This window comes from Macaca nemestrina, chromosome 6 (assembly GCF_043159975.1).
Source record: "Macaca nemestrina isolate mMacNem1 chromosome 6, mMacNem.hap1, whole genome shotgun sequence".
Lineage (NCBI taxonomy): Eukaryota > Metazoa > Chordata > Mammalia > Primates > Cercopithecidae > Macaca > Macaca nemestrina.
In genome coordinates this window covers 65214200-65227338 of record NC_092130.1, presented here as the reverse complement: position 1 = coordinate 65227338, position 13139 = coordinate 65214200, and the positions used below count along the sequence as shown (strand labels likewise).

At 37.5% G+C, this 13139-nt stretch overlaps 1 protein-coding gene across 2 annotated transcripts in view; it reads right to left on the bottom strand.

Annotated features, from left to right (window-relative positions):
- LOC105499984 (tripartite motif containing 36) overlaps positions 1 to 13139 on the bottom strand; it is a 55176-nt gene that overhangs the window by 16373 nt on the left and 25664 nt on the right. For both annotated transcript variants that reach the window (XM_011772888.3, XM_011772885.2), the window contains exons 3-4: positions 4014 to 4339; positions 1466 to 1612 (exon numbers count right to left, since the gene is read on the bottom strand). In XM_011772888.3, the coding sequence (XP_011771190.1) occupies positions 1466 to 1612; positions 4014 to 4339 (473 nt within the window). The remainder of the gene's footprint in view (positions 1 to 1465; positions 1613 to 4013; positions 4340 to 13139) is intronic.

Below are 13139 nucleotides of genomic sequence, written 5' to 3'. Positions count from 1 at the left end.
GGACCCCAGTTCTTTAGGCACTAATCAGAGGCTAATTTCTCAGGGAATTCAAAACTGCTCAGAAGCTTTCCTCTGGATCGGTCGTTCTCAAACACCAGTGTATATCAGAGTCTCCTGAGGGCAAACTAAGAACCCTGAGGAGATGCAGCTGAGTCCAAGGAGGCCATACGTTGTAAGGCATGTACCTAAGAAGAGACTGTTGTAAAGAGAAAGAACTCCAGAGACACAAACAGTCCCCCTTATATATTCAGCAGTCCTCATCAACTCTTGTGTGTGAGGAAACTGCCCAAGCCTAGGCAAAGAATTACCCTACAGGCCCTGAGGAAACAATGCCAGGAGCTTACACAAGGCTGGGAAGAGTGTCTGTTCCCCACCAGTCAGATTAAAAAAAAAAACAAAAAAAAAAAACAAAAAAAAAAACCACCTCAAAATTCACAGGGCATTGAAAAAAGTAATCAAAGGCTTTTACTTTGATAGTCAGGTAACATTAGCCCTTAGAACCAAATGCTGTTCTGTCCTGCCTCACAAAGTAAGATCCAAACGTTTCCAAGTAACTTAATCACATACTCAAAGAAAACAGCATTTGTAGGAATACAAAAATATCCAATAACTGGCAGCCAATCAAAAATTAGCAGGCATGCAAGGTAGCAGAGGAATATAAACTCTAATTAAAAAAAAAAATCAATCAAAATTGACCTAGTAGTGAAACAGATGAGAGAATTAGTAGGCAAGAACAATTATACAATTATACCTGTATTCCATATGTGCAGAGAAGATAGAGTACAACATAAATATAAAATGTAAAACAAAACAGTTTGCATATATGCAATTAGATAGAGGCAAAAAATGCATACACGTATTGTTAGAGAGGAAGGAAACAAAATGGGTAGTAGGTATACAGAAGATTTCTTTTAAAAATATTGTTTAAAGGGAAAAAGAATAAAACAAAAAGTTTTCTACCACTGCCTGCTTTGCTGTTGATTATCAAATTTGAAAGTTTTAAATATCATCAATAAAGCTAACAGAAAGGAAGTAATTCAGTTTTAAATCGTAAAAGTGCCATCAGAATGAACAAAATACTGATTCTATAGGCAAGAAATAAGAATCAAGTGTCTTAAAACAGCCACAACCCTTTAAAGTATGTCAATCCTATGTAGACATCCATTATTATAGACATTGGGCTCATTTGGGTATCATGATGAAGTGTCCTTCAGCCTTCTCTCTTCCCTCAGAATTCAGAGCTAATGCAATGTAGGTGACAATATATGCCAGGCCTTATCAGTACCACAAATAACTGTTCATCAGAAATACTAACAACCTAATATCAGTAGATCATTAAGTAACACTTTAACTCAGTTTAGTACAAAAAAGGTCATGTAACACACCATGATTTTAAAAATTAAAAGTTAAAGGCATAAAGTAAAGTTACGAAGAATCAAAATTCTGTTCCAAAAATAAGTCCTACCTTTAAGGTTTTGTAGGCACTGCTCATGGTGGTTACACGGTGGTTGGCATGATTACCACCCAACTTACACAGATGGCAAACTGGCCTCCGACATAATTCACAGTACATGTTTATTCTCTCTGTTTCATGTTCTGGGCACATTAAAATCTATTGAGTAAAGAATAAAAGTGTGATTAAGGATCTAGGTTTCAAGTAACCTGACAAACTACCAAAATACAAAGATTTCCTTTACAAAATCACTAAATAAAGCCATTTAAATGAATATGAATGTAAAAAGAAAAATGGTCGATACGTCGCATGAAAATTCTCTATATCGGAATTACTATTTTTCAATTTGAGGGTTCAAATGATTAATGTGTAGATGTTGTCTACAGCCATACCCCTCTGAACGTGCCCAATCTCTTCCTAATATGTAAATGTTATTTCTCCAAAACTTGTTCAGTTAGAGTTTCATTCCTATCAGATTCAAATGGAATGAACACTTAGCCAAGTTAGAAAGGCCATCTGACCACACTGATGAGGCAATTCTTAACTATCATAGTCAATATTTTTAATGAAGCACCATAACAATTTATGAGACTCATGGCCTCAGTAACAGAAATCTGTTACTAAAAGAGTCTCAGAAAACTTTATAAGCTTCTAGATGTGTTTCCTTTTACAAATTAATTACAAATGCACTGACCAAATTTGGAACTGTTTTTCTGATTTGTCTACCTTTTTACTCTGTAAACTATTATCGTAGAGGACTAAAAGCTATCTGATAAATAACATATGAAATTTTATGTAAAATAACTGTTTTCGTTTGAAAGGGGAAATTCCTTTTAGTATGTTAATAAAATCAAAAGTTGTTAAAGATTCCAATAGATTACATTTTAAGCAACTGTAACTTGTCTGATAACTTAGAGACATTTATTTATTTATTTATGAGACGGAGTCTCGCTCTGTCGCCCAGGCTGGAGTGCAATGGTGCGATCTCCGCTCACCGCAACCTCCGCTCACTGCAACCTTCACCTCCTAGGTTCAAGCAATTTTCCTGCCTCAGCCTCCCAAGTAGCTGGGATTACAGGCATGTGCCACCATGCCCAGCTAATTTTGTAACTTACATTGAAAAGGAACAAACAAAAAGGACAATATAGAAAGTCCTAATACCAATATATAGGCTCAGGAGAAAAACAATTGGAAAATGTTTCAAGTTTTTCAGCATGTCCAAGCTTCCACATCCCCAAAGCCATTACATTTAAAATAAAATAAAAAGTTTGTCTATCTGCAAGAAATGATCAAAAGAACTCAACGTTATAGGCAAATATTCCATAGCAGTAAGGAACACCATTTTGGACACCGTTTTAGAATTGAGTAGCATTAACTACTTGACAAATGAAATGTTTCTCAGTATAATCTATCTGTATTTCTTTTGGTCTTATCAATGTTTTATTATATTTGTAAACAGAAACTGTAAGGCTATACTTAAAATTTCCTTAAATCTTTAATTCACAAAGACCCAACCTTAATAAAAGTCATTTAATCAAAGGTTATTTCATGGTAGAAATCAATTTAATCATTTAAAAGAAACATTAAAACATCAGGTTGAAGTTACAAATTTTTAAAAATTGATGGCCTTGAGCATTTAAAATGAGGAACATAATAGAGGATTAAAAGCTATCTGATGAATCTACTGCCAGACTGACAGTTTGAGAAAGGTCATTCAAAATGTGATAGCACAGATGGTTTTTGCCTTAATCTACCAATCCTTGACTATTTAATATAAGAAATAGCTCATAGTTTCAAAAAAACTTTTGAGTTTTTCCCATTTTTTCTTACAAATTAAAGGTTTTACACTTAAGAATGCAAATAGATTTTCATACACAGGTTACTACGTTATAAGGAATAAGAACTTTGAAAAACTCAACCACAGGTTTTAAAAATCGATATAAATCAGAAAGAAGTGAAGATATCAAAAGATCAGTTTATTTCCAGGCACATAGCAGGGCAAACAATACATAAACTTCTTTTGAGCAATATTAAAAAAATTACTCAGAACGTTTAAGAAATGCAAATTCTACTTTAGATAACATATAACCATTATATCACAAGCTACAAGCTACAAAATATTAGGCTGTAGTTACTTTTATTCATTGTACAATTCTAGCTAACTAAAAACAAAAATACGTTTCGCAGTCAAACTTTTTAGGCAATTATGGATTTATCACACTAAAGCACAAAAAGGCTTTTTAACTTTAACCATTTCAATCTTAAAGAGTATATCTGAGATAACCTTTAATCAGAGTTATCATTACAAACATTCATTTACTGTAGTGTATCACACTGGATTATAATAGAATAAACCACAATATTGCCCTCTATTGGTGGGGATGTTTAGCCCCATAGTAAGTAACTCCAGCCAACTAGGCCTTAAGTTCTCACACCTGCTTTAAAAGTTATTTCCTTTCTGTCAAGTTCTAGACTCAATATATTTATTTCATAACATTAAGTTACATAAACGTTTCACAACATTAAGTTAAAATAACACTCTAATAAAAACTTCACTTACCTTGGGTCTAAAGTTAGTAGTTGGACCAACATACTCATGTTGAGCTTTTATTGTACCCCAAGGATGATGAATTTTGAAGCATTCATTGCAGTAACTTGCACTACAGTCCATGCAGCTTTTTGTGGATTCCTGAGGTGGTGGTTTACAAAGGTCACACATAATGGCTGTGGCTGCCCTAGCTGCCTGCCGATATCTTTCCACAATAGTTTCCAAAGTGAAGTTTCGAAACAGACCATTGATTCCTCGTTCTCCAAGATCCACATCATGCTCACAGCCAGGGCAAGGAAAAATAGTTGTCCTCGGGGTCAATGAATTGCGCTTCCACCCTGTGTAATTAGTAAGTCTTTGTTTAGTTACAGCTGTAGGAAAATGATTAGAATGAAGGAAAGAGGAGTCATGTCTTACAGACATATCTACAAATATATCACAAAAACAGTATCCGAAGTGGCTCCACATGAAATTTGTATTGTGAAAACGTTTTTAAAAATTTTTCCTTAGTATACAAAAGACAAGCCCAAGTTATTAGTTATCAAATCAAAAAGGAAAATATTCTATAGTAAACCCACATCAAACCCATATTAAATCATAAAGATAAAAACATATAATACAATACTACATGGGGTCAAGATCTTTTAAAATTATATAATTAGCATTTATAGTTACTTTTATACACTATATCCAAAGGCACTGAAATGAACAGTCTTTGCTGACTGACAGGAAATGAGTCGATACATAAAAGAGCAGGGGTCCCTAGCACAATGCCTATGAAGAGGTGCCAGGCAGATCCATGAACTATTAGAAATCTTTCATCTATATACATATGCATATTTTCTGGTAAAACCCCACAGCTTTTATCAGATTTCCAAAAGAGTATGTGACGTGACCCCAGAATTTTTAAAAACACTACAATAGAGGGTTTCCCACTGTAGTATTGTTTTATCTGGAAAAATTCAGTAGGGAAGATCATTAGTTAACCGAGTGCAATCTACAGAAGAGTGAAAAATGCATTCATAGACCTATAATTCAGTGATTTTTAAGAGGGACCAACCATTTAATATCTTCTTATGACCTGAAACAAAGAATCATTAAGATTACTTAATTCAGTAAGCCAAAAGTTGCCCCAAAAATACTGCCAATACTTTTACAACATATATAAAACAATGAATGACCTTAAACATCACACTTTTTAGTATTATTATCCCAATTTTAATAAATCAAGAAACCAATGTATGACAGTCCTTACTCACTGGTTCACAGGACTCCAGGGTTGTCCATTTACCACAGGTGCATGCATACCATATTACCCCATTTGTAAATCTGTTCTTTTTTTTTTTTTTTTTTTTTTTTTAAGACGGAGTCTCACTCTGTCGCCCAGCCTGGAGTGTGATCTCAGCTCACTGCAACTTCTGCCTCCCGGGTTCAAGCAATTCTCTGCCTCAGCCTCCTGAGTAGCTGGGATTATAGGCGCCCACCACCACGCCTGGCTAATTTTTATATTTTTAGTAGAGATGGCATTTCACCATCTGGCCAGGCTGGTCTTGAACCCCTGACCTTGTGACCCACCCACCTCAGCCGCCCAAAGTGCTGGGATTACAGGCGTGAGCCACCGCGCCCGGCCGTAAATCTGTTCTTAAGAGTATGTAGTCTTACTTGCCCACAAAATAAGTCCCTTAACATAAACACAAACTTCTTAACCTACATTCTTTCATACTACCATGTATCCAATATCAAAAATGAATGGCTGAATTTGGTATACCACATAACTGTCATCACTCAAAAGAATGTCTTAAAAGATATCTGACATGGTATCAGTTCAGGTAAAATTTAGCAATCAGCCCACAATATTACTTATTGGAAGTGATGTTATAGCATGCTATATGGCACTGGGCCCCAAAATCTACTCATACAACAAACATGCAGAATATTTTAGTATCTTCATTTAAAGATATTTTAACCTTTACATTTTTAAACATTAATGCATACAAAAAAGCTGCCCAATAAAAATTTGAAAATCCTAAAATATATCCAGATAATAATTCTAAAAACATGCAATACAATCCAAAATCTTTCACACCACAGCAGGCATATAATGAAATAAGCAGCAAAGCTACTTTGAAATCACATGCCAATGAAAATTTCATTTAGGAAATAAAACAAGCCAAACAATTCTGGAAATGGTATGGTGCAGTGGTCAAGTTTAAAAAAATGGAAATTCATATTTAATTGCAGGTTTCCATACATGAACTAGGTGATGAAAATTTAGATAAATAGAAAACGAATATCAAAAATGTTAAAAAAATGAGTTATTTTTGGTTTTATGAAGATTATGACCAATTAAAGTAATGGGATAATGAAAAGTAAATAATGACAACAAAATCAAGCTTTAACATGTATGCTGGTGACACCCAGACTTGGGTCCTCAGAAATTTGAAAACAAAAACAAAAACAAAAAAGTTTCATCCCTTTTCTGTATACCTCTGCTAGTGTACTTTTACAGTAAAAAAAAGTGTGAAACACTACACTTCTTACATCAGACATTATATTAAGACATGTAATTTTTCACAACTCATTCAAATAGATACCTTGGTTATCTTTCTGAACTGATCTTGAAAGCTCTCAAATATTTCTTACAAATGCTAAAGAACTTTTATTTCATCTGTCTTATACTTCTTTCATTGTGTTCATAAAAACAAACAGTAGATGTTCAGAGCAATAAACAAAATGAGAATCTTAGGATATTCTGGGAAGTAAACCTAATGAAAAAATCAAGGCAATGGAACTAAGAACAAAATGGAAGCGTCAACTTTCTACTTTCCATGGCTGTGCTATCTGATACAGTAGCCATTAGCTACATGTGACTTTTAAAATTTAATTAAAATTAAATAAAATTTAATATTCACTTATTTGGTTATCATAGCCATATTTAAAATTCTCAAGAGATACATGTAGCTAATGGCTACCATATTATATGATACAGGGTTGAACATTTCCATTATAATAGGAAGTTATATTGCATAGTATTGCTCAATTGCATTAGACAATGAAAAAGAAAAATAGAGGGATCATTGCAAACTAGATTGAAGGACTATAACTAGAGGAAGGACTAGATTGCAGCTCTGACAGAGCAGCATGTGGAGGCTAGCATTGTGAAATTTTGCTCCAGAATGACTACAAAAATAAACTAGGAAAGCTGAGAGGACCCACAGAGCCCCTGAAGGAAGCAGATTGCTCCTACAGGACCTGGGAGACACCCTAAATACTGCAAGGGCCCAGACTGTGGAAGTGGGAAAGGGAGATTGTGTGCCCCCAAACACACCTCCACTGGGGAAACTGAAGGCCTGGATAACGGGAGAAGATTTTGACCTTACCTGGAGCTGAGTCAATTTAGAGAGCTGAGTGAAATACAAGGGTAGAGGAAGCAGCGGGAAAACCCCTGGAAGCTCACTGGGCCCCCACCAAGTCGTTTTTGTCTGGTCTCACAGGCAGGGATCCTTCTGGAGAACAGCCAGAGGCTCTGGGAAAAGGCCACAGGGAGAAGGAAATCTCCAGCTGAAGTTTGATACAATTTGAACTGATGGAGAAGCCTTCTGGCCAGAACTTGGGGGAGCGTGTAAATCCAGCGTGCAGACTCCACAGGCGGGAGAAGGAAAACCATACTTGCTTTTGCAGCTGGGAGGTGGGTAGACTAGGGCAAGTTCTCAGTCCTGCTCATCCACTGCCTGGAAACAAACTTAGTAATGTTGTCAGGGGCACAGTGGAAGTGAGACTGGCCCTTCAGATTGTGTGGGAGCTGGGTGATGCCTGTGACTGCCGGCTTTCCCCCACTTCGCTGACAACCTGTGTGACACAGCAGAGGTGGCCATAATCCTCCTAGGAACATAACTCCATTGACCTGGAAAGCTCAACCCCAATCCCCGCAGCAGCTGCAGCAAGAGCTGCTCAAGGAGAGTCTGAACTCAGACATGCCTAGCCCTGCCCCCACCCAATGGTCTTTCCCTACCTACCCTGGTAACTGAAGACAAAGGGCACATAATCTTGGGAGTTCTAGGGCCCTGCCCACCGCTTGTTCCTCCTCCTACTACCACAGTTGATGCCCTTTGGAAAGTTCCACCTCCTGGCAGGAGGCCAACCAGCACAAAAATAGTGCATTAAACCACCAAAGCTAAGAAGCTTCAAAGAGTCCATTTCACTGCCTGCCACCTCCATCAGAACAGGTGCTGGTGGTACCCATGGCTGAAAGACCCAAAGATGGTTCACATCACAGGACTCTGGGCACACAACACCCAATACCGGCCCAAAGCCTGGTATGCTTACCAGGTGGATAGATTCAGAAGAGAGAACAATCACTACAACTCGGCTCCCAGGAAGGCACATCCATAGGAAATGCGAAAGAGTACTACATCAAAAACAACCTGTGGGACAAAAGGAACTGAACAGCAACCCTGAGCCCTAACCTCTCCTCTGACAGAGCCTACCCAAATGAGAAGGAACCAGGAAACCAACTCTGGTAATATGACAAAACAAGGTTAACACCAGCAAAAATCACACTAGCTCACCAGCAAGGGACCCAAACCAAGAAGAAATCCCTCATTTACCTGAAAAAGAATCCAGGAGGTTAGTTATTAAACTAATTGAGGAGACACCAGAGAAAGGCAAAGCCCAATGTAAGGAAATCTAAAAAATGATACAAGAAGTGAAGGAAGAAATGTTCAAGGAAATAGATAGCATACATAAAAAACAATGAAAACTACAGGAAACAATGGACACACTAATAGAAATGCAAAATGCTCTGGAAAGTCTTAGTAACAGAATTGAACAAGTATAAGAAAGAAATTCAGAGCTCGAAGACAAAGTCTTCGAACTAACCCAATCCAACAAGACGAAGAAAGAATAAGAAAATATGAACAAAGCCTCCAAGAAGCCTGGGATTACATTAAATGACCCACCCTAAGAATAATCAGCGTTCCTGAGGAAGAAGATAAATCTAAAATTTGGAAAACGTATTTGGGAGAATAATCGAGGAAAACTTCCCCAGCCTTGCTAGAGACCTAAACATCCAAATACAAAAAGCACAAAGAACACCTGGGAAATTCATGGCAAAAAGATCATTGCCTAGGAACATTGTCATCAGGTTATCAGTTAAGACAAAGGAAAGAATCTTAAGAGCTGTGAGACAAAAGCACCAGGTAACCATAGGGAAAATCTATCAGATTAACAGCAGATTTCTCAGCAGAAACCCTACAAGCTAGAAGGGATTGGGGCCCTATCTTCAGTCTCCTAAAAAAAAAATTATTTGCCAAGAATTTTAGATGCAGCAAAACGAAGCTTCATTTATGAAGTAAAGATAAGAGTTTTTTTCAGACAAACAAATGCTGAGAGAATTCGCCACTACCAAGCCTCCTCTAAAAGAACTGCTAAAAGGAATTCTAAATCTTGAAACAAATCCTGGAAACACATCAAAACAGAACCTCTTTAAAGCATAAATCACACAGGACCTATAAAACAAAAATAAGATTTAAAAAAACAAAGAAAACAAGGTATACAGGCAAAAAATAGCACAATGAATGGAATGGTACCTCATATCTTAATACCAACTGAATGTAAATGGCCTAAATGCTCCACTTAAAAAAAGATAAAGAATTGCAGAATAAGTAAGAATTCACCAACCATCTGCTGCCTTCAAGAGACTCACCTAACACATAAGGACTCACAAAAACTTAAGCTAAAGGGGTGGAAAAAGACATTTCATGTGAATGGACACCAAAAGCCAGCAGGAGTAGCTATTCTTAAACCAGACAAAACAAACTTTAAAGCTAACCAGTTTAAAAAGACAAAGAAGGACATTATATAATGATAAAAGGCCTTATCCAACAGGAAAATATCACAATCCTAAACATATATACACCTAACACAGGGGCTTCCACATTTATAAAACAATTACTAACTGATCTAAGAAATGAGATAGACAGCAACACAGTAATAGTGGGAGGTGTCAATACACCACTGACAGCCCTAGACAGGTCAAGACAGAAAGACAACAAAGAAACAATGATTTTTTTTTTTTTCTTTGAGATGGAGTCATGCTCTGTTACCAAGGCTGGAGTGCAGTGGCACAATCTCAGCTCACTGCAATCTCCACCTCTCAGGTTCAAGAGATTCTCCTGCCTCAGCCTCCCGAGTAGCTGGGATTACAGATGCGTGCCACCAGGCCCGGCTAATTTTTGTACTTTTAGTAGAGACAGGGTTTCACCATGTTGTCCAGGCTGGTCTCAAACTCCTGACCTCAGGTGATTCTCCCGCCCTGGCCTCCCAAAGTGCCAGGATTACATGCGTGAACCACCATACCTGGCCAGAAACAATGGATTTAAACTATTCCTTGGAACAAATGGACCTAACAGTTACACGCACAACATTCCATCCAACAACCACAGAATATACATTCTATTCAACAGCGCATGGAACTTTCTCCAAGATAGACTGTATGATAGGCTACAAAATGAGCCTCAATAAATTTGAAAATACTGAAATTATATCAAGCACTCTCTCAGACCACAGTGGAATAAAACTGGAAATCAACTCCACAAGGAACCTTCAAAACCATGCAAATACATGGAAATTAAATAACCTGCTCCTGAATGAGCACTGGGTCAAAAAAAAAAAAAAAAAAAAAAATGAAAACAAGATGAAATTTAAATATTCTTCAAACTGCATGACAATAGTGACACAACCTATCAAAACCTCTGGGACATGGCAAAGGCAGTGCTAAAAGGAAAGCTCACAGCCCTAAACGCCTATATCAAAAGTCTGAAAGAGCACCAAGAGACAATCTAAGGACACACCTCTAGGAACCGGAAAAACAAGAACAAACCAAACCCAAACCTAGCAGAAGAAAGGAAATAACCAAGATCAGAGCAGAACTAAATGAAATTGAAACAAACGAAAAAAAAAAAAAAACCACAAAAGATAAATCAAACAAAAAGCTGGTTCTTCGAAGATAAATAAAATTGATATACCATTAGAAAAATTAACCATGAAAAGAAGAAAATCCAAATAAGCTCAATAAGGAATGAATCAGGAGATATTACAATTGACACCACAGAAATACAAAAGATCATTCAAGGCTGCTATGACCACCTTTACATGCATAAACTAGAAAACCTAAAAGAGACAGATAAATTATTGGAAAGATACAACTTTCTTAGCTTAAATCAGGAAGAATTAGAGACCCTGAACAGACCAATAACAAGCACCAAGATTGAAATGGTAATTTTAAAATTACCAACAAAAAAGGTCCAGGATCCGACGGATTCACAGCAGAATTCGACCAGGTATTCAAAGAACAATTGGTACTAATCCTATTGACACTGTTCCAGGAGATAGAGAAAGAGGGAACCCTCTCTAACTCATTCTATGAAGCCAATATCACCCTAATACCAAAACCAGGAAAGGACATAACAAAAGAAAACTACAGACCAGGCTGGGCGTGGTGGCTCACGATTGTAATCCCAGCACTTTGGAAGGCTGAGGCGGGCAGATCACCTGAGGTCAGGAGTTTGACACCAGCCTGACCAACATGGAAGAAACCTCACCTCTACTAAAAATACAAAAAAATTAGCCAGGTGTGGTGGCGCATACCTGTAAGCCCAGCTACTCTGGAGGCTGAGGCAGGAGAATCACTTGAACCCAGGAGGCAGAGGCTGCAGTGAGCCAAGATCACGCCATTGCACTTCAGCCTGGGCATCAAGAGCAAAACACTGCTTATAAAAATAATTAGCTGGGTATGGTGGCAGGGACCTGTAATCTCAGCTACTCAGGAGACTGAGACAGGAGAATTGCTTGAACCGGGGAGGCAGAGGCTGTGGTGAGCCAAGATCGCACCACTGCACTCCAGCCTGGGCAACAAAGAGCGAAATTCCGTCTCAAAAAAAAAAAATAAAAATAAACTACAGACCAATATCCCTGATGAACATAGATGTTAAATCCTTAACAAAATACTAGCTAACTAAATCCAACAACATATCAAAAAGATAATCCACCATGATCAAGTGGGTGTCATACCAGGATGCAGGGATGGTTTAACATATGCAAGTCAATAAATGTGATACACCACATAAACAGAATTGAAAACAAAAATCACATGATCATCTCAATAGATGCAAAAAAGGCATTTGACAAAATCTAGCATCCCTTTATGATTAAGACTTTCAGCAAAATCAGCATACAAGGAACATACCTCAATATAATAAAACCCATCTATGACAAATCCACAGCCAACATAATACCGAATGGGGAAGAGTTGAAAGCATTCCCTCTGATAACTGGAACAAGACAAGGATGCCCACTATCACCACTCTTCTTCAACATAGTACTGGAACTCCTAGCCAGAGCAATCAGACAAGAAAAAGAAATGAAGGGCAACCAAATTGGTAAAGAGGAAGTCAAACTGTCACTGTTTGCTGATGATAAGCATTCTTATACACCAGTAACAGACAAACAAAGAGCCAAATCAGGAATGAACTTCCATTCACAATTGCTTCAAAGAGAATCAACTACCTAGGAATCCAACTTACAAGGGATGTAAAGGACCTCTTCAAGGAGAACTACAAACCACTGCTCAGTGAAATAAAAGAGGACACAAACAAATGGAAGAACATACCATGCTCATGGATAGGAAGAATCAATATCGTGAAAATGGCCATACTGCCCAAGGTAATTTATAGATTCAATGCCATCCCCATCAAGCTACCAATGAGTTTCTTCACAGAATTGGAAAAAACTTCTTTAAAGTTCATATGGAACCAAAAAAGAGCCCGCATCTCCAAGACAATCCTAAGTCAAAAGGACAAAGCTGGAGGCAGCACGCTACCTGACTTCAAACTATACTACAAGGCTACAGTAACCAAAACAGCATGGTACTGGTACCAAAACAGAGATATAGACCAATGGAACAGAACAGAGTCCTCAGAAATAATACCACACATCTACAGCCATTTGATCTTTGACAAACCTGAGAGACACAAGAAATGGGGAAAGGATTCCCTATTTAATAAATGGGGCTGGGAAAATTGGCTAGCCATAAGTAGAAAGCTGAAACTGGATCCTTTCCTTACTCCTTATACGAAAATT